General features: G+C 44.2%; 1 protein-coding gene across 1 annotated transcript in view; it reads left to right on the forward strand.

Annotated features, from left to right (window-relative positions):
* Positions 1 to 21,833, forward strand: part of pygmb (phosphorylase, glycogen, muscle b) — a 56,194-nt gene that overhangs the window by 16,435 nt on the left and 17,926 nt on the right. The window contains exons 9-14 of the mRNA XM_084329707.1: positions 8,626 to 8,718; positions 12,002 to 12,148; positions 17,528 to 17,691; positions 18,424 to 18,538; positions 20,544 to 20,645; positions 20,742 to 20,889. Coding sequence (XP_084185833.1) covers positions 8,626 to 8,718; positions 12,002 to 12,148; positions 17,528 to 17,691; positions 18,424 to 18,538; positions 20,544 to 20,645; positions 20,742 to 20,889 — 769 coding nt within the window. The remainder of the gene's footprint in view (positions 1 to 8,625; positions 8,719 to 12,001; positions 12,149 to 17,527; positions 17,692 to 18,423; positions 18,539 to 20,543; positions 20,646 to 20,741; positions 20,890 to 21,833) is intronic.

Raw genomic sequence — 21,833 nt, forward strand, 5'->3', positions numbered from 1 at the left:
GGGAGAGGAGAGGGAGATGGGAGAGGGAGATGGGAAGGAGATGGGAGAGACTACAGTGTGAAACTAGGCTCTCCAGACCACTGAACATCAGTGTTTACCGCCAGATTATTTTTAGACTATTTTAAGTGGGAGGTTTGCCAGAAAGACGGTAGAGGTACGAGATAGGTCAATTATGAGCGTCAGCTTGTGTGGTCCTGTAAACTATAAAAGACTTTAATAGTTGGACAAACACACAGATGACTCACTTGATGTGTCTGGAGAACACATTGTTGTGAGACATGGGTCTGTGATTAACGGCTGTACAAATAAACCTGACTTGACCCGCTCCTCCCTCCCTCTCTGTCTCTCTCTCCCTTACTCCATCCCTCTCCTTCTCTCTCCTCGTCTCCCTCCCTCCCTCCCTCCCTCTATCTATCCTTCTCCCCGTCAGTCCGCCTCTCTCTTTGATTAGATTAGATTCAATTTATTGTAAGCAAGTACAGAGTACAACGGAATGAAGTTGGCATCTAACCAGAGTGCAAAGTAGCAGTAAAGTGCGTCGCAGTATACAGTGTAACATGTGAATATGAGGAGTATATATGACAAAGCTACGGAGTAAATATGCTAAGCTAATGTATGTACAGTATTATTAACCTGTTATTAACGCGTTAACGCACAATTCTTTAACCTGTTAACACCACTATTTATTTTACGCAAGATTAAAGTTTTTTATTTACGTTTTTATTTTTTTACTAGACTTCACTCGGGTGTATTATTGATACTCTCATTGATACTATGTTTGTTTCTGACTCAAAGTGTGTGTGTGAGAGAGAGAGAGAGAGAGAGAGAGAGAGAGAGAGAGAGAGAGAGAGAGAGAGAGAGAGAGAGAGAGGGGTGTGAGTCCTCAGCCCTTGTGTGTGTGAATGTAACAAGTTCCTAACGTTTTCTTTCCCCTATTATTTCATTGTTTTAAATTATTATTTTCTTTTAAGTTATTTTGTGCATCACTCTGTTTTGAATTTGATGCACATTTGCAATGCATGAGGGTCAACCTTTTGGGTTAAATGGCTGCATAAATCAAGCATTTGTTGACTCATGTTGATAAGAGTATTAAAACCTGAAAAAGATCAGTTTAAGGTAGATTTAGAACAGATACAAATATGTAATTAATTTGCAATTAATCACGATTAACTATGGACAAGATGTGATTAATCAGATTAAATATTTTAATAGATTGACAGTCTTATAACAAACAATACAATGTTATTGTACATTGCTATTTACAGTGTTATATGGATAGATTGGATATAGATTGGATATAATGGTCTAATGAAGGTAGTTATGAGTATCAGTATGAGGCAACAGGGTTCAGCGTTTATACAGTTTGTTCCCCTGTTCCCTCTGTCTGTGAAATGAAATAATAGATCTAATTTAATAGTATGGAACTACAGACCAGTCTCAATTCTGACCACAATATCTAAGGTCTTTGAAAGGCTAGTTTTTGATCAGGTTGAAGAGTATCTCATCAAACATAACCTTCCGTATGAACATCAGTCAGGGTTCAGAGCAGCCTAGTCTACTGACACTGTGACCTCACCCATTTCTTCCATCATACATCATACTCTTAAACCTCTGGATTCTGCATATCACTCAGCTCTTAGGTTTATTACTGGTGACAGATATGATACTCACCATTGTGTCCTGTATGATAGGGTGGGTTGGCCTTCTCTTGCAGAAAGACGCAACAAACACTGGTATTTGTTTATTTTGAAAGCCCTTATTGGTAAACAACCTGTTTATATCTCTTCACTGTGATGTTGACGGGACCTTATCAGAAGAAAGAGAAATTTCCTGGACCCTCTTTTGTTCCGTATGTACGTTAGATGACGCTGTGTTACTGGTGTCAGGGAAGGATAGGAAAGAATTTATTTTATTTATGACTCATAGTCTTATACTTTATTGAGTTTTTTTCCTTTTTGCACACACAGGACATCAGGACAATACAAAGTAATGATGACATAACTTGTGAATCAACATGGGTCGGTCCTGAAGGACAACACACACACCTAGACCACTAACATCCAGACACCCCCCATGGGGGGTAGACATAGAAACAAAAACTAAACAATTTTTTTTTATAAAAAGTAATAATAATTGTATTAGAAAATAATAATAATAAAAATAGACAAACATTTTTTTTTAATTAAAAACCAGCACAAAACTAAGAAATCGACTACATTAAACAGAAAATAAAGCTACATTAATACATAAAAGCACCTCTTGTCGACATATACATAGTACATTTGTCAGGTATTCTTTCACCTAAGTTTCCTTATCCTGGACCTGAGCCGTACCCTCCACTCTCACAGGTCCAGTGTGATCCACAATAACTGTACCTTCCCCACCTTTACACCTCCGAAGCCTATTTGCTCACAATTGTATTGAGATAATCATGTGCATCGCCGCTGTCTTAGGGCCCGTGTCGAGGGCCCATTTGCTAATGTATTTTTCTCCTTTCTCTCCTAAACTAAAAGATATCTTCTCATAGGCAGCTACCCTACCCAGTTCGCCACTCCACTCTCGAAATGATGGGCCTTCTGGTGCCTTCCAGCCTCTCATTATTATCTGTCTGCCTATCATAATGCTAGTTTGTATCCAATCAGCTAGGGGCTTTGCGATATGGCTAAGACTGCAGGGATCCCCCAGGATATATAAACCAGAGCAGAACTCATACTCCGTCCCTGTGACCTCTGTGATGTAGTCGTGGATGTTACTCCAGAAATCTCTGATTTTCGGACATGACCAGAGTGCATGGACTAGGTCCCCCTCCCCTGTCTGACACTTCCAGCAATCTGGATTCTCTTTCAGGCCCAGTCTATACATTCTAGAGGGGGTCCAATAGATGCGGTGGAAGATCTTGAATTGTATTAGCCTTGTTCTAATATCCCTGGACACCTGTTTGGGCATTCCCGAGATTATATCCCAGTCCTCCTCAAATGTGACCCCTAAGTCCTTTTCCCAAACTATTTTGAGAGCCCTCCCTGTCGATAAACATGGAGTAATAAACAGAGGCCTCATGTCCCAACCCAGAAATAGCCAGTGGGATCTCCTCTGCTCTCAAAATTGTTTATCGAAGGATAGGAAAGACTGAGTGCATACTGTTTAGTACCAAATGGAGACTACAGAAGGTAGATAGAATCAAGGTAATCTGTGATGGTAACAGAATTGTGTCAAAATCAGTGGTGGAAGAAGTACACTGTTCCTTTACTTAGAAATACTCCATTAAAATTCTACTTAAGTAAAAGTAGAGAAGTATTTGCCATTGAATGTATCTAAAGTAAAAGTATCCATTGACCTCTATATGTTGTGTTAAAGTGGTATGTGGTCCAGTTATGCTGCTCTGATTAAAGGTTGTGTTAAAGTGGTATGTGGTCTAGTTATGCTGCTCTGGTTAAAGGTTGTGTTAAAGTGGTATGTGGTCTAGTTATGCTGCTCTGATTAAAGGTTGTGTTAAAGTGGTATGTGGTCCAGTTATGCTGCTCTGATTAAAGGTTGTGTTAAAGTGGTATGTGGTCTAGTTATGCTGCTCTGATTAAAGGTTGTGTTAAAGTGGTATGTGGTCCAGTTATGCTGCTCTGATTAAAGGTTGTGTTAAAGTGGTATGTGGTCCAGTTATGCTGCTCTGATTAAAGGTTGTGTTAAAGTGGTATGTGGTCTAGTTATGCTGCTCTGATTAAAGGTTGTGTTAAAGTGGTATGTGGTCTAGTTATGCTGCTCTGATTAAAGGTTGTGTTAAAGTGGTATGTGGTCCAGTTATGCTGCTCTGATTAAAGGTTGTGTTAAAGTGGTATGTGGTCCAGTTATGCTGCTCTGATTAAAGGTTGTGTTAAAGTGGTATGTGGTCTAGTTATGCTGCTCTGATTAAAGGTTGTGTTAAAGTGGTATGTGGTCCAGTTATGCTGCTCTGATTAAAGGTTGTGTTAAAGTGGTATGTGGTCCAGTTATGCTGCTCTGATTAAAGGTTGTGTTAAAGTGGTATGTGGTCCAGTTATGCTGCTCTGATTAAAGGTGATGTTAAAGTGGTATGTGGTCTAGTTATGCTGCTCTGATTAAAGGTTGTGTTAAAGTGGTATGTGGTCTAGTTATGCTGCTCTGATTAAAGGTTGTGTTAAAGTGGTATGTGGTCCAGTTATGCTGCTCTAATTACGTCCCCTTGAAGTTGACAGGCTTCAAATGTGAAAGTATATAATCTTCAAAGAAAATTTATTTTCTATATATTACGTTTTCAACGCAAAATAATTTTCTTCAAAGTAACTAGTAACTGATGGGTTCAGATAAATGTAGTAGAGTAAAAAGTACAACATTTCCCTTGAAATGTAGTGGAGTAAAAGTATAAAGTTCCCTAAAATAAAAATACTCACATAAAGTACAAGTAGCTGGAAAATGTACTTAAGTACAGTACTTGAGTAAAAAATACTTTCATTTCATCTGTCACTTGGGATTAACATTGGATCAATCACTTTCGGGTGAATTCATTGCTGCTAGAGTGCTGTCAAAGATTGCAAAATATTTCCTGTGCCGCAGAACAAGGCAGATTGATATCAAGACGAAGAAACTCCTTGTGTCAACACTCGACACTGATACAGTTCCACTTTGATTACGCCTCCTGCTTCTATCCCCAGGCCATCAGGCTGCTAAACGAACAATGAATGAACACTACACAACAACAACCACCATAGATCCTCCCCTACACAACAACAACCACCAAACGCACATAGCACACACATCCACACGCACACACTCACTTTAAACAAACACACTGTAGCACCCACTCCACACACTTTATAGCACACACCCACTTTAAACAAACACACTGTAGCACCCACTCCCCACACTTTATATTTATTGATGAAGGATTGCACTACAACTCGTACACCTTACTGTAAATTGTACCTAAATTGTACCTCATCCCATTTCTGCTTTGCACTAGATAGTACTGTACATTAGTACACTGCATAGTATTGTATATTATATGGTAACTCAGAACATTGTACATATGTCTATACCGAACACTGACCTCATTTTCTTCTTCTAAATTACATGCTATACTATGTTATTTGATACTATCTTGTCTAGCACAGTCTCTGGAGCGTAACAGTAAGAAGCATTTTGTATGAAAGTATTCTGTACTTCTGTATGACAACTATTAAAGAAACTTGAAACTTGAAACTTGCTCTGCATGGTACAGTGCTCTCACAGAAAAAGAAAAAAAAACAAGTTGCAGGTCAGGCAAAACAATATAACTCGGTACCTGCTAAATGTACCCCCCGGAACACATACTATTGGACTACAGGAAGTTCGAGCAGCGAAGGATGGAGCCGTTGATGGAGCCGTTGAAGCCAAACCCCACGTATAACATCATTAGTGGCTGCTGTTCCCAGATGCTGCTTCCCATCAGCTGTCACCTCGCTGAGCTCTGGACTAACCCCACCCACTCACCCTTAACAACAACAACAGCAAACAACACAATATAAACATCAACAGTAACAACAACAATAATAATAATAATAATAATAATAATAATAATAATAATAATAATAATAATAATAATAATAATAATAATAATAATAATAATAATAATAATAATAATAATAATGACAAAAACAATAAGAAATAAGAAATACAGATCTAAACTTAACTAATAAATACAAAATACAAATATACCAAATTAAAATTAAAAAATTAAAACACACCACAAACGGACATTAGACATTAGACAGACATGCCGTGAGTGGAATCGATATGTTACAGATGCCTGAGAGTCTAGCCGCTATAGATTTCCAGAAATGGCAACTGGTAGGCACTCCCAGACCATAATATACAGTGCATGCCGGTGGCTCTTAGAGAGCAGGAAGTGCACCGGGAGTCGGCCACCAGTCCCATAGAAAACAGTTTCCTAGATGTGAGATACGTCCTATGAACATAATACACATTTATTTGTTGGTGATTAGGGTTGCGGGAGGCTAATATAGCATTTGTCCAAACGTCGTCCCAGTCAAACTCGGGGTCTAACTCTGGGATGTCCCCTCGCCAGACTGTATCTAATTTGTATTATGTGGATTTGATTAAACGTATATAAAAATCTGAGACAAACCCTCTTGTGGTTGTCTGCTGCAGAACTCTGTTGTCTATACTCCAATCTGTCTTACACTGTATTCATACCTACTTTTATTATACTACTTATATCCAACCTAAAGTATAGCTTATCCATAGATATAATCCTATCTACTCATTCTATTTATAACACTGTACACACTGTATATACATACTGTATATCTAACCTTAGTGTATTCATATTCATACTACTGTATATAATAATACTGTACATATATTAGCTTAGCATATTTACTTTTCATATATACTCCATATACAGTACTACAATGCACTTTACTGCCCCTTTGCTCTCTTGTTAGATGACAACTTCATTTAGTTTACTCTGTACTTGTACCCCGTGCAATGACAAATACATTTACATGTGAGAGCTCATCTTTGGCAAAAGATGAGTAGCTCTTAGGGAACATTGATTAAATGAGGGCAAAGCTTGGGCCTTGTGGCCTTTTCGATCTATTATTTCATTTTATGGAAATGATACTAGTTGCATTGATGCTTGTATTGCTAACCCTTTTTCACACAGGATTTGAGCCTGTACCTTCTGGCAGGGGGACTGCCAATGGAAATGAGCCTTTTGGCTAAAATTGGGTGCATTTACATTTTTTAAATGTTTTATGTACGCTGTCCCCCTTGAACAAATAAAGTAAACCTAAACCTGAACCTAAACGATGATGGATGTAAATTATTTTACCGGATCAAGATAGGTGATTAAGTCTTTATGTATGTTTTTCTTTTTTAGTTATTTATTTGTATGCCATGCTATGTGATTAGGTACTGAAGTGGATTCCCAAGCTGTTTCGGTTCTGCTCTGATCAGAACCTGGCTGTGTTAGTACTCTGCGTTGTGATTCAATACCTTCGGGGTTGCTGTGGGAATCACTTCTGTTCAAACCGACTGAGCAGGCAGAAGGAATTAGGAGGAAAGTAGTATAACAGTTGTTTAATCAAAGTTTAAGAGTGTATACAAATTACTTTAAGAAAATGCTATAGTTGTTATCAAAGACACTATGCCGTCTTGATAACAACCAGACTAATATTACAGTATAAAGAATGATAGTTGATAAGTTGTTGATGATCTTTGTTCCCTTGGCTAGTGAACAAAGAGTTGATTTTCCCTCCAAAAAGTCCTTTTGTTCTCGTTGCCTGCTTCCTTGGGTGAGATGGTGGGGAGGTCTGTCCTGTGGGTTGGTTGGTTGGTTCAGAGTCCCTCTCCTCCCATCACACCCCATTCTTATAGCCCAAAGCCCAGTGTCTCGGAGTTGATGACATCATCACATTATTGCCCCAATCACAAGCCTGCTAAGCTGGTATTTGAAAATAGGGGTTTGGCTTATAGGCCAAACCCTCTTCACATTTCTGCAAACGGAGGCTGTATCAGCAATCTACCTTAATCAAAGTTTAAACACAGATATATTTCTTTATCACTAAGTCTACTGACTTTCAGAAAATATCTAACCATTCTAATCATTTAGCTTAATAGAATACAAATCAATACCATAACAATCAATTAATCATATTGAACATAAATGAAAACAGCACAGACACATTAACTAATTGTAGACATTTAAGTATGACCAAACCTAATTATATTTTAACTTACTTCAATGACTTAATTCAAGATTATAAGTACAATATACCAGGATTTCAATAGTGATCTTTTCTGTGTGTGTGTGTGTGGATGTGTATTTGAAAATGTGTGTGTGTGAGTATGTGTGTGTGTGTGTGACTATGTGTGTGTGAGTATGTGAGTGTGGGTGTGTCTGTGTGTGTGACTATGTGTGTGTCTATGTGTGTGTGTGTCTATGTGTGTGTGTCTATGTATGTGTGTGTATTTGAAAATGTGTGTGTGTGTGTGTGAATGTGTGTGTGTGTGTGTGTCTGAATGTGTGTGTGTGTGTGTGACAGGAAACTCCAGCGAGATAACATGTCTACGTGACCTTTTGTCTTTGGCAGACCAGTTGGCTCTTTGATGTCTCCTAAAAGGAGACATGTTTCTCTAGAATTTCCTGCCCTTTGTTCTGACCCACCCCCTAAAGGGAAGTAGTCTTACCCCAGCTGCCACTATGTGCAAATGCCCTCCTGGGGTGACAATGGCAATCAGTCTATGTAAACACACACACCCAATCTATGAATTATTGTTTTGAGGCCCAAGTATTTCTACACATTAGTTAATCATGAGATATATATGTTTGGATTTTACAACAGTACTGTTGTCGTCTGGTGTTGTTTGTCTGTTCATGTGTATTCCATCTGAGACCATGTTGGAAAGAAGTGGAATGGCTTTCACATGATGTTCCCCTTGTTTCTGCCTCCCAATAAATAAATCAATGAATCAATCAGTCAGTCAATCAATCAGTCTCTCTCTCTCTCCTACTCTCTCTCCTCTCTCTCTCTCTCTCTCTCTCTCTCTCTCTCTCTCTCTCTCTCTCTCTCTCTCTCTCTCCTCTCTCTCTCTCTCTCTCTCTCTGGTCTGTAGGTGGCCATCCAGTTGAATGACACTCACCCAGCTCTGGCCATTCCTGAGCTGATGAGAATCTTGGTGGACACGGAGAAGCTGACTTGGGACAAGGTACTGAACCACACACACACACACACACAAACACACACGCATGCACGCACCCCCCCCCCCCCCCCCCCCCCCCGAGAAACAAGAACTGATTGTCACCCAGAGGAGAGCAGACCTCTAGAGAACTACCATAGGCGGCGGATGGGCTTATTGTCTAGGTAGGCTGTATTGGGAACGCCTTTTTGGTTTCACGCAAACTGTCCAGGTTCTGATTTCATATACACACACACTACTAGGCTATACTACAGCGAGCCCCACTCATTTATATACAGTGCAAATTAAGTGTTCAATGAAGGCATCCAATAATATATGAACCATTGTCTTACCTTAATGCAGATAAATGCAACGTTTCGTCTTGGTGAGAATTGAATCACAAGTTGCAATGAAGTGAACGTTTTTCGTAATTTAGATCTCATCATGCTTTGAAAACAATGTACATACAGGTAGCTCTAAAAAGTTTCCACGATTTGATGAACTCGGACTCTCATCATGTCCTCTTAGAGCAAGCCCTTGTTTGCCAAGATAAAACAACATACAGCCTCAGGTGATCGCTAGTTTATGCCTCCTCGCTTCTCTACAAAGCGATCGGCGGGCTGAAATTCAGAACACAGATGTTTGCTTTACTCTGCCTGCGGGATCAGATTCAGGATGATCATGGTGAATGATGTGATTGGCCACATTATTTAACCTGAGCCTATGCGTGATTGGTTACTGCCTGTATACCTGGGAATGTTAAACGCTGCCACAGATTGACACCTTCGTCGTTGACACCTCGGCCAGCGAGCCGAGCCGGCTGCAGCACAAGACACACACTAGCCAGCAGCCTGCGCATATATAGTATATACATTTCAACAGTGGCGGCGGTGCTTTGTGGTTCGCAGTTCACGTTAATAGGTCGAGTTGAAAATGTAATGCTCTGAGATGCTCTGGAGCAATCTCTCTCGGTCTCTCGGATCAATCAAATCAAATAATTAACACATGTATGTTGTCATTTTAAACAACTCACCATTCATTCATTATGCATCAGCAGCAGCTAAATTATGTTTATAATGTTTGTATAATGTTTATACAAACGGTGCGTGCGATGTGATTGGTACAGACAGTACTGGATGCATTGCGGTCTGGAATGTCAACTGTGTCACCACACCTACCCATTGACACCTCCGTCGGGGCGACCCCCCCCCCCCACACACACACACAGACAGGCTGCCTAATTCTGCAGTATGCCCAATATTATTTATATATAAATGCTAAATATTTACATCAGACATGTACAGACAATGTACAAACAAACAATAATTCTACATATTAGGTACAGGCAAGCATATGGTGTTCTGCAGGGATGTTGTTGACAAGTTCTTTTTTAACCATGTTTTGAAGTGGGGGTGGGTGGGGGTGGGTGGGGGCTCCTGCCAGTCTTCAGTGTATTCAGGCCGTCTGGAATGTTAAGTGTCACCACACCTATCCATTGACGGACCCCAGCCCCCCCACACACACACAGGTACACAGGGGAAAAAATAAAGGCTAAAAAAAAAACGTTTTTTTTTTTTTTTTAATAAATAAAAATAATGTGTCGACTGGTCTGGGAAGGCACAGCCTGCCCCAGCCTTATACACCCGCCGCCCATGAGAACTACAGATAGTCAGATACTGTGGGCAACAGTGGCTCAGGAGGTAGAGCAGTCGCCTGGGAATCCGGAGGTTCCCAGTTCGATCCCTGCTCCTCCCGGGCAGCATGTCAAAGTGTCCTTGAGCAATACACTTAACCCCTAACTGCTCCCATTGAGCAGGTTGCCACCTTGCATGGTTGCCTCTGCCATCGGTGTGTGAATGTGTGAGTGAATAGTTAAAAATGTGAGGAACCAATTGTAAAGCGCTTTGGACAAAATCTGCCATATAAATGCAGCCATTTAGATACTATTTCCTCAACTATTTTCAACTGTAGTAGAGCCCAACTCGAGTAAAGTGTAAAATAAATAGCTGAAGAAATAGGTGTCTCCAGTTCACTAAGGTCTGCTCTCCTCTGGGTGACATCAGTTCACTAGAGGTCTGCTCTCCTCTGGGTGACATCAGTTCACTAGAGGTCTGCTCTCCTCTGGGTGACATCAGTTCACTAGAGGTCTGCTCTCCTCTGGGTGACATCAGTTCACTAGAGGTCTGCTCTCCTCTGGATGACATCAGTTCACTAGAGGTCTGCTCTCCTCTGGGTGACATCAGTTCTCTAGAGGTCTGCTCTCCTCTGGGTGACGTCAGTTCACTAGAGGTCTGCTCTCCTCTGGGTGACAGCAGTTCTCTAGAGGTCTGCTCTCCTCTGGGTGACATCAGTTCTCTAGAGGTCTGCTCTCCTCTGGGTGACATCAGTTCTCTAGAGGTCTGCTCTCCTCTGGGTGACATCAGTTCACTAGAGGTCTGCTCTCCTCTGGGTGACATCAGTTCTCTAGAGGTCTGCTCTCCTCTGAGTGACATCAGTTCTCTAGAGGTCTGCTCTCCTCTGGGTGACATCAGTTCTCTAGAGGTCTGCTCTCCTCTGGGTGACATCAGTTCACTAGAGGTCTGCTCTCCTCTGGGTGACATTAGTTCACTAGAGGTCTGCTCTCCTCTGGGTGACATCAGTTCACTAGAGGTCTGCTCTCCTCTGAGTGACATCAGTTCACTAGAGGTCTGCTCTCCTCTGGGTGACATCAGTTCTCTAGAGGTCTGCTCTCCTCTGAGTGACATCAGTTCTCTAGAGGTCTGCTCTCCTCTGAGTGACATCAGTTCTCTAGAGGTCTGCTCTCCTCTGGGTGACATCAGTTCTCTAGAGGTCTGCTCTCCTCTGGGTGACATCAGTTCTCTAGAGGTCTGCTCTCCTCTGAGTGACATCAGTTCTCTAGAGGTCTGCTCTCCTCTGAGTGACATCAGTTCTCTAGAGGTCTGCTCTCCTCTGGGTGACATCAGTTCTCTAGAGGTCTGCTCTCCTCTGGGTGACATCAGTTCACTAGAGGTCTGCTCTCCTCTGGGTGACATCAGTTCTAGAGGTCTGCTCTCCTCTGGGTGACATCAGTTCTAGAGGTCTGCTCTCCTCTGGGTGACATCATCCATCTGTGTTTCTCGGGGCGGAGGGCGGTCAATGCGGCTTGAGTTCTGGAGACACATTTGTACGTTTCTGTGTGATTCTCACACGTCCTTCTCACAACAGAACGATATGATTCAGGTTGACAATCGCCAGAGTCGCCCTTTTAACATTTTCGTCAAAAGTCTAAAAGCGCTGCCAAACTGCCAATGCTCTCGTCTCTCACGGTGCCCAGGCCTGGGACATCGTGGTGCGCACCTGTGCCTACACCAACCACACCGTCCTGCCCGAGGCCCTGGAGCGCTGGCCCATCGACCTGTTCCACAACCTGCTGCCCCGCCACCTGGAGCTCATCTTCGAGATCAACAGGAGGCACCTGGAGGTACAGGGAGTGACCGTGGAGAAGCCGTTAGGTACAGGGAGTGACCGTGGAGAAGCCGTTAGGTACAGAGAGTGACCGTGGAGAAGCCGTTAGGTACAGAGAGTGACCTGGGAGAGAAGCTGTTAGGTACAGAGAGTGAGCTGGGAGAGAAGCTGTTAGGTACAGAGAGTGAGCTGGGAGAGAAGCTGTTAGGTACAGAGAGTGAGCTGGGAGAAGCCGTTAGGTACAGAGAGTGAGCTGGGAGAGAAGCTGTTAGGTACAGAGAGTGAGCTGGGAGAGAAGCCGTTAGGTACAGAGAGTGAGCTGGGAGAGAAGCTGTTAGGTACAGAGAGTGAGCTGGGAGAGAAGCTGTTAGGTACAGAGAGTGAGCTGGGAGAAGCCGTTAGGTACAGAGAGTGAGCTGGGAGAGAAGCCGTTAGGTACAGAGAGTGAGCTGGGAGAGAAGCTGTTAGGTACAGAGAGTGAGCTGGGAGAGAAGCTGTTAGGTACAGAGAGTGAGCTGGGAGAGAAGCTGTTAGGTACAGAGAGTGAGCTGGGAGAGAAGCCGTTAGGTACAGAGAGTGAGCTGGGAGAGAAGCTGTTAGGTACAGAGAGTGACCGTGGAGAAGCCATTAGGTACAGAGAGTGAGCTGGGAGAGAAGCTGTTAGGTACAGAGAGTGAGCTGGGAGAGAAGCTGTTAGGTACAGAGAGTGAGCTGGGAGAGAAGCCGTTAGGTACAGAGAGTGAGCTGGGAGAGAAGCCGTTAGGTACAGAGAGTGACCTGGGAGAGAAGCCGTTAGGTATAGAGAGTGAGCTGGGAGAGAAGCTGTTAGGTATAGAGAGTGAGCTGGGAGAGAAGCTGTTAGGTACAGAGAGTGAGCTGGGAGAAGCCGTTAGGTACAGAGAGTGACCTGGGAGAGAAGCCGTTAGGTACAGAGAGTGAGCTGGGAGAGAAGCTGTTAGGTACAGAGAGTGAGCTGGGAGAGAAGCTGTTAGGTACAGAGAGTGAGCTGGGAGAGAAGCTGTTAGGTACAGAGAGTGAGCTGGGAGAGAAGCTGTTAGGTACAGAGAGTGAGCTGGGAGAAGCTGTTAGGTACAGAGAGTGAGCTGGGAGAAGCTGTTAGGTACAGAGAGTGAGCTGGGAGAGAAGCTGTTAGGTACAGAGAGTGAGCTGGGAGAGAAGCTGTTAGGTACAGAGAGTGAGCTGGGAGAGAAGCTGTTAGGTACAGAGAGTGAGCTGGGAGAGAAGCTGTTAGGTACAGAGAGTGAGCTGGGAGAGAAGCCGTTAGGTACAGAGAGTGAGCTGGGAGAAGCCGTTAGGTACAGAGAGTGAGCTGGGAGAGAGTGACCGGGGAGAAGCCCGGCTTCAGTTTTCATTATTGTGTTGCTAAAGGAACAAGCCAGGAGTCTAAGAATAGGACGGGTCATGGCCCCGACATTCTCATGGATATTGTTCAGCAGGGCAGACAACACTACTTCTTTCAATATGTTTAGTCTCTCAGTGGTAATTGCTAGTTGCAGTGTTTGCTGATATCAACAACTGACGGGGAAATCAAATGTAGTCCATTTAAAATGTTGTCAAGTTGAAACTGTTGATACATTACCACTGTGGTCAATGTGCTGTGTTTATGACACTGTGCCATATTGGTACGAACGGCATACCATGTCATGAGAATACTAGGAATAGCCAGGATTATAGAATTATAGTCCTATATTATAGTCCTATAATCTGTGTTTCCATGAGCGGAGAATAATGTTTTGAACTTCAGCTTTCCTCCACAAACTCCATATGACCTACATATTAGGATCCTATAGCAGGTAGGACGACCCTACAGCACGTTAAACCCATTTCAAACCCACTGCATTGTAGAACGTCATGGTCATCAACGTAAAGATCTCAAGTTTAACATGAAGACCTCATTGAAGTTCATTATCATTAGCATAAGAACTGTGGTGGAAAATATAGCCAAAGCTAATAACTTACTCAATCCAAAGAGACATGGTTAATATGCTTTATTAACTCAATCAAAGTATCAAGTCAAGTCAAGTCAAGAGTTTTAATTGTCACGGCATACAAGTATACAATGAAATGCGGGTGGTCTTGCCCGCAACGATGTGCAATACAGTGGTACAACATATAATAGAATCCAATTAAAAAAAAAATTGTGCAATAAACAGGTAACAGGTAACATGGTGTGACATCTCGGTATCTGTACATAGTTATTTACAGAGCATATATATAGGACATGCTAGGTAGCTTTGGTAGTGCAATACACTGTTCCTGTTATTCTAGTTTAAAGTGGCCTTTCCTTTTGGCCATAAGTGTGCGTGTGTGCGGCATGAGTGTGTGCCCGCTCATGTTAAAGTGTTAAGTGGCTGCTCGTGTGTGAGCGTGCACAGCGTGCGTGTCGTGTGTGTGTTCATGTGTGTTTGTGTGTGGATAGTTCAGTGTTCTGTGGCACTCAATGTTCATTGTTCAGGGCTCTGATGGCCTGGGGGAAGAAGCTGAGCCTAAGCCGCTCTGTCCTAGTAGCTGGGGTTCGCAGGCGTCTGCCTGACCTCAGCAGCTGAAACAGGCTGTTATTGGGGTGGTGGGGGTCTTTCATTATTCTGCAGGCTCTGGATTTGCACCTCTTGTTGTATAGAACCTGCAGGGGAGGTAGTGCAATACCCGTGGTACGCTCAGCTGAGCGCACCACTCTCTGTAGGGCCTTCTTGTCCTGTGCCGTGCTGTTTCCATACCAGGCAGTGATGTTTCCGGTCAGGATGCTCTCTACCGCTCCTGAGTAGAAGGACTGGAGTATCTTCCCCGATACTCTGAACTTCCTTAACTGTCTCAGGTGGTAGAGGCGCTGTTTCGCCTTCTTTACTACTGTGTCTATGTGTGTTGACCATGTCAGATCCTCTGAGATGTGGACCCCCAGGTACTTAAAGCTGCTCACCCTGTCCACGGTAGCCCCGTTAATCATCAGTGGTGTGTGCGTCTCCTGCTGTCCTCTCCTATAATCCACGATCAGCTCCTTGGTTTTACCAATGTTCAGGAGCAGGCTGTTGTCCTGGCACCAGCGTTCCAGTACCTCAACCTCCTCCCGGTAGGCCTTCTCGTCGTTGTCCGAGATCAGCCCCACCACCACCGTGTCGTCTGCGAACTTCACTATGGAGTTGGAGCTGAACTTGGCCACACAATCGTGTTTGTAGAGTGAGTACAGCAGGGGGCTCAGAACACAGCCCTGGGGGGACCCGATGCTCAGGGTGATGGTGTTGGAGGTCTGACCCCCCACCCTGACCGCCTGGGGTCTTTCGCTCAGAAAGTCCAGTACCCAGGCGCTCAGGGCGGAGCTCAGACCTAGCTCGATCAGCTTGTCCACCAGTCTGGTGGGGACTATGGTGTTGAACGCTGAGCTGTAGTCAATGAACAACAGTCTCACATAGCCCCCCTTCTGACGGTCAAGGTGCGAGAGGGTGCTGTGCAGTACCTGGGAGACCGTGTCGTCGGTGGACCTGTTTGTCCTGTATGCAAATTGCATAGGGTCCATATCACTGGGGAGGGAGGCACCAATGTGGTCCTTGACCAGCCTCTCGAAACATTTCATGACCACAGAGGTGAGTGCCACCGGTCTGTAGTCATTTGGACATGTTGGGGAGGGTACAATAATAGTCAGAGTTAGGCTGGATGACTCTCAACGAGGTGTTCAGCTATAAGACACCAGGGAAGAGAGAGCACCCACCGGATCTTCAACATCTTTATACATACAACACTGGAAGGGGTGGGGCCACAGGAACACACGATGTATAGGGGCGGGGCCATAGGAACACACGATGTATAGGGGCGGGGCCATAGGAACACACGATGTATAGGGGTGGGGCCATAGGAACACACAATGTATAGGGGCGGGGCCATAGGAACACACGATGTATAGGGGCGGGGCCATAGGAACACATGATGTATAGGGGTGGGGCCATAGGAACACACAATGTATAGAGGCGGGGCCATAGGAACACACGATGTATAGGGGCGGGGCCATAGGAACACACGATGTATAGGGGCGGGGCCATAGGAACACACGATGTATAGGGGTGGGGCCATAGGAACACACGATGTATAGGGGCGGGGCCATAGGAACACACGATGTATAGGGGTGGGGCCATAGGAACACACGATGTATAGGGGCGGGGCCATAGGAACACACGATGTATAGGGGCGGGGCCATAGGAACACACGATGTATAGGGGTGGGGCCATAGGAACACACGATGTATAGGGGCGGGGCCATAGGAACACACGATGTATAGGGGCGGGGCCATAGGAACACACGATGTATAGGGGCGGGGCCATAGGAACACACGATGTATAGGGGCGGGGCCATAGGAACACACCATGTATAGGGGTGGGGCCATAGGAACACACGGTGTATAGGGGCGGGGCCATAGGAACACACGATGTATAGGGGTGGGGCCATAGGAACACACGATGTATAGGGGTGGGGCCATAGGAACACACGATGTATAGGGGCGGGGCCATAGGAACACACCATGTATAGGGGCGGAGCCATAGGAACACACGATGTATAGGGGTGGGGCCATAGGAACACACCATGTATAGGGGTGTCATTTTGTGACATTTTGGGGAAAGGTGGGGGAGGTTTTGTTGGGGTTAAGAATGAGGGATGGGGTAGGAAGGGAAGATGGGCGAGGGAGATCAAAGAAAGGGGGGAAGGGGGTCTTAACTCCCACAGAACATAAAGCCATATATATATATATATAGACCTTTTATTTTTTTGATCCAATTTTTCTCCCATTCCAATTTCGTGTTTCCAATTCTCCCCTCCCCTGTCTTGAATGTTGCTCGCATATGCCCCCCACTGGTCGGTTGTAGGGAGGATAGAAGCCTTGCATCACGTGTCCCCTCCGGTACACGAGGAGGCAGCCTGTCACATCTTTTCACCTGCCAGCGCGGACTCTCATTGGCGAGGTGTAACGTGTGGGAGGCTCACACTACCCCCGCTATTTCCTGTCTCTGCTGTGCAGGCGCCCCCCAACCGACCTGTAGGAGTCGCTGTCCACAACGTCCAGATTACCAGCCATCGCCTTCCACCCGCTGACTCTGCCAATTGAGCCAGTATGACGACCGGCCCAAGCCGGAGGCAGCGCAGACAGCCGGATTCGAACCCGGTGTCTCTTGCGTTGGTGACGAGCGCAATGTCCGCTGCGCCACCCAGCCTTATATATATATATAGACCTTATATGACAACTTAAACATTCTAAATGACCCCAGGTTTACTTCCTGTTGCAGCGTTTGCTGATATAATACTGTAGCTGACAGCAAACACTCAAGCCCGAGCTGAATTCTTCTAAAAAGGTCTATATGTACTGGAAGGTTGTTCTCCTCCACCCCTCCAGCGCATCGCGGAGCTGTACCCAGGGGACGAGGACCGCATGCGGCGCATGTCTCTGATCGAAGAGGGCGACTGCAAGAAGATCAACATGGCCCACCTGTGCATCGTGGGCTCTCACGCCGTCAACGGAGTCGCCCGCATCCACTCTGACATCATCAAGAGCACGGTGTAGGTATCCACTCTGACATCATCAAGAGCACGGTGTAGGTATCCACTCTGACATCATCAAGAGCACGGTGTAGGTATCCACTCTGACATCATCAAGAGCACGGTGTAGGTATCCACTCTGACATCATCAAGAGCACGGTGTAGGTGGACATCACTATTCTGCACTACAAAGGCAAACTGCAGCAACTGATATAGTAGTATAAATACACATGTATAGGTGTACAGATATAGTAGTATAAATACACATGTATAGGTGTACAGATATAGTAGTATAAATACACATGTATGGGGTATATATATAGTATTATAAATACGCATGTATTTGTGGTATGAATACACATGTAGAGTGTTATAGATATAGTGGTATGAATACACATGTAGAGGGGCATAGATATAGTGATATATATACATACATAGAGGGCTATTCTGCTAGTTAGCTTTTTCTTTTTTCTTTTAGGGCAGCATTATTCCCTAAACAGGCTTCAATAATGTTTAATAACCACCTACCTGTTATTACTGTATTTTTGCCTGTAATTGTACTGGATTACAATGACCAATTATTTTGTAATCATTATTGTAATCCTGTTAATTGTAATCCGTTACATCTGATACAACTACATGCCATACAGCAGTTTCCTTACCGATGGCCACTTAATAAACTATTAGAGTTAGACTTGCATCCCTCCAGACATCCCTCCAAGTGGTCTCTGATCATTGCTTTTTGTCCAACAGGTTCAAGGACTTCTACGAAGTCGACCCCGAGAAGTTCCAGAATAAAACCAACGGGATCACGCCCAGACGCTGGCTAGTGATGTGCAACCCCGGCCTGGCGGAGGTCATCGCAGAGGTGTGTGATCAAGCTCAAGCTTCAACTGTAGTCTCCCCAGTAGGACATTCATTTGCAGCAAAGGCAACATCATTAGAAACACAATCGAAAATAAACAGTAGATACACACATTTCAGATTGAATAGAAAAACACTAAATTGACATTATTCACACGCCGGCCATTTTGCTCTTATCTCATGCTCACCTTGAGAGTGACATCAGAGCAAAATGGCCGCCGTGTGAATACAGTATGGTCAATGCAATGAACTTGCACCCTGGAGCCTCCTACCCTTGTTGGGAGTTCAGCAGAAATATTGCACTAGGGACAAATGAGAACCTATATCTACTGGTTATCACGCTTGGGAATCTATATGGTAACCTAGAGGGTAAGATGTGGAATTCTGCGTGAAGGGGGTGGACAGCATCAGAAAGAATAGTGCCTTCTTCCCAACATGCCTGCTGTACATAACAGCCCTGCTGAACGCCAGTGATCACAGTGATCACAACAAAGCCTTCTAATATGCATCATCTCTCTGATAAGGTAGTGGATTTTGGAATTTCAAAGTCCGTTGGCAGTTAAAATCGCTAGCTAAGAATAACATTACAGATCGCCCGGCTTCACCAGCAACATTGCATTCGGCAACATCCAGTCATTTAGTGTTAGCAATTTGGCTTTTAAAAATTGGAACGTTGGCGTGGCTGGGTAGCGCAGTGGACTAAGCACTCGCCTACCACCACAGAGACTCTGGGATCGAATCCAGCTGTCAGCGGTACCTCCGGCTTGGTCAGTCGTCCCTACTAACACAATTGGCAGTGTTAGCGGGTGGGAAGCCGGTGGGGTATGTGTCCTGGTCATTGTAAACTCCTACTGGTCGGTCGGGGCGCCTGTTCAGCAGGGAGGGGATCTGGGGGAAATAGCGTGAACCTCTGCACGCGTTACGTTCCCCCAGTGAAACTCCACGCTGTCAGGTGAAAAGAAGCGGCTGGCGACTCCAGTCCACATGTATCGGAGGAGGCATGTGGTAGTTCTACACCCTCCCCACGCCGACAGTGGGGCAATGCGCGCAACGACCAGGAAGGGAATTGGCATAATGACTAAATTAGGATGGGTGAAAAATACAGAAGGACCCAAAATAAATAGAATAATTTTTATTTTTACGTTAACAAAACATAACCCCACATGCAGCATCAAGGACAGAATGACAGGAAAAGGCACTGGGGGGTTTGTCAAAACAAGTGTTTGTTATTTCAAGTGCTTATTTGCATTCAATGGATGTGATACATGTCACATGTTTCCCTAATGGGGTTCACTAAAAACGAGGTATATCATGCACCACGTCCAATGGGCGGTTAAGGTCAGGTGTGAGGTCCAGTGAGGTTAAGATTAGGGTTACGGTCGGGCGTGAGGTCCAGTGAGGTTAAGATTAGGGTTAAGGTCAGGTGTGAGGTCCAGTGAGGTTAAGATTAGGGTTACGGTTGGGCGTGAGGTTAAGATTAGGGTTAAGGTTGGATGTGAGGTCCAGTGAGGTTAAGATTAGGGTTAAGGTCAGGTGTGAGGTCCAGTGAGGTTAAAATTAGGGTTAAGGTCAGGTGTGAGGTCCAGTGAGGTTAAGATTAGGGTTAAGGTCAGGTGTGAGGTCCAGTGAGGTTAAGATTAGGGTTACAGTTGGGCGTGAGGTTAAGATTAGGGTTAAGGTTGGATGTGAGGTCCAGTTAGGTTAAGTTTAGGGTTAACCTAATCCCCCTAAGGAGGGGGGATGTTGAGAGGGGTGGAGGAGATGATTGTGGATGGGCGGAGGCCGAGAGGGAGACTGAAGCAGACGTGGAGGGGATGTGTGGAAAATTATGAGGGATCTGGAGATACATGAAGACATGGCACAAAACCGTGCCCAGTGGCATGGAGTCATCGCCCCGTCCAACCTCACTGTAGTGGGAAAATAGGGACGTAAAACGAAGATGATGATGATGATGATTAAGGCCCAGTCTGATGATAACTAATTATGAAATCAATGCATTTCATGCACAGAGGATTGGTGAGGACTATATCCGTGACCTTGTCCAGCTGAAGAAGCTGCTCAAGTTTGTCAACGATGACACTTTCATCCGCGACATTGCCAACGTCAAACAGGTGGGAGCCCTAATTTACCAATCGGCTTGGCCATGTAAAGGTCCTTTTTCTTTTCCTCTGGAATGATCTCAAACAGTACAACCGCTCACATTTCAGGAGAATAAGATGAAGTTCGCCGCCTACCTTGAAGAGCACTACAAGGTGAAGATCAACCCCGACTCCATGTTCGACGTCCACGTTAAGAGGATCCATGAGTACAAGAGGCAGCTGCTCAACTGCCTGCACATCATCACACTCTACAACCGTCAGTGTTTACGCTTTCTATCTGTTTTCATGAAGAAGTGATTTGTCTGAGTGATAACGGCCCCGTCCCCGCAGTCCACATGGAAAGGGTGGCAGCAACAGTGAAAACAACAATATGGTATAATAATAATAATAATAATAATAATAATAATAATAATAATAATAATAATAATAATAATAATAATAATAATAATAATAATAATAATAATAATAATAATAATAATAATCATAATCATAATAATAATAATAATAATAATAATAATAATAATAATAATAATAATTCACTTTATTTGTATAGCACTTTTCATACAAGAATTGCAGCTCAAAGTACAGACATGTCAAATAAAAAATATTCACATTAGGATCTAGCATCCCAATAGGCCACATTGTTTATGGTTTGATTCTATGGCATAAAATGACATAAAAAACATATAAAACAAGAATAAAAAAGATAGCAAGATAGAAGTAAGGCAAATCACAGTTTTTCATATTAGGATCTAACATCCCAATAGGCCTCTCTGTTTACGAATAGTATAGTATAGAGCAGTGCTTCTCAAACTTTTTCTGTCAGGCCCCCCTTTGGCGGACCAAAATATCTTGGGCCCCCCCCCCCCCCCCCCCCCCCCCCTCGTCCCAACAAAATAGTCATGAAATGGGCCATGTTTAAATTTATTGAAATAACACCAATATCGTGACCTTTCAAATTGGCCCTATATTTTGCTTTCAGAGCTGTCATGGATGAAAAGCCAGCTTCACACAGATACTGTATGTGGTGCTGAATGGTATCAACACCTTAACTGCTGCATCATGAGATACTTGGTGGGCCATGAGATGAGATACTTGGTACTCAGCACCACACTCTGAAACTAGCTCTCCAGGTGGTATCAGATGAGATTTCAAAGAGTTCTTCCAAGAGTTTGGATGGAGATGTGTCAGGAAGCTTTG

The sequence above is a fragment of the Notolepis coatsorum genome (assembly GCF_963971535.1).
Source record: "Notolepis coatsorum genome assembly, chromosome: 1".
NCBI lineage: Eukaryota > Metazoa > Chordata > Actinopteri > Aulopiformes > Paralepididae > Notolepis > Notolepis coatsorum.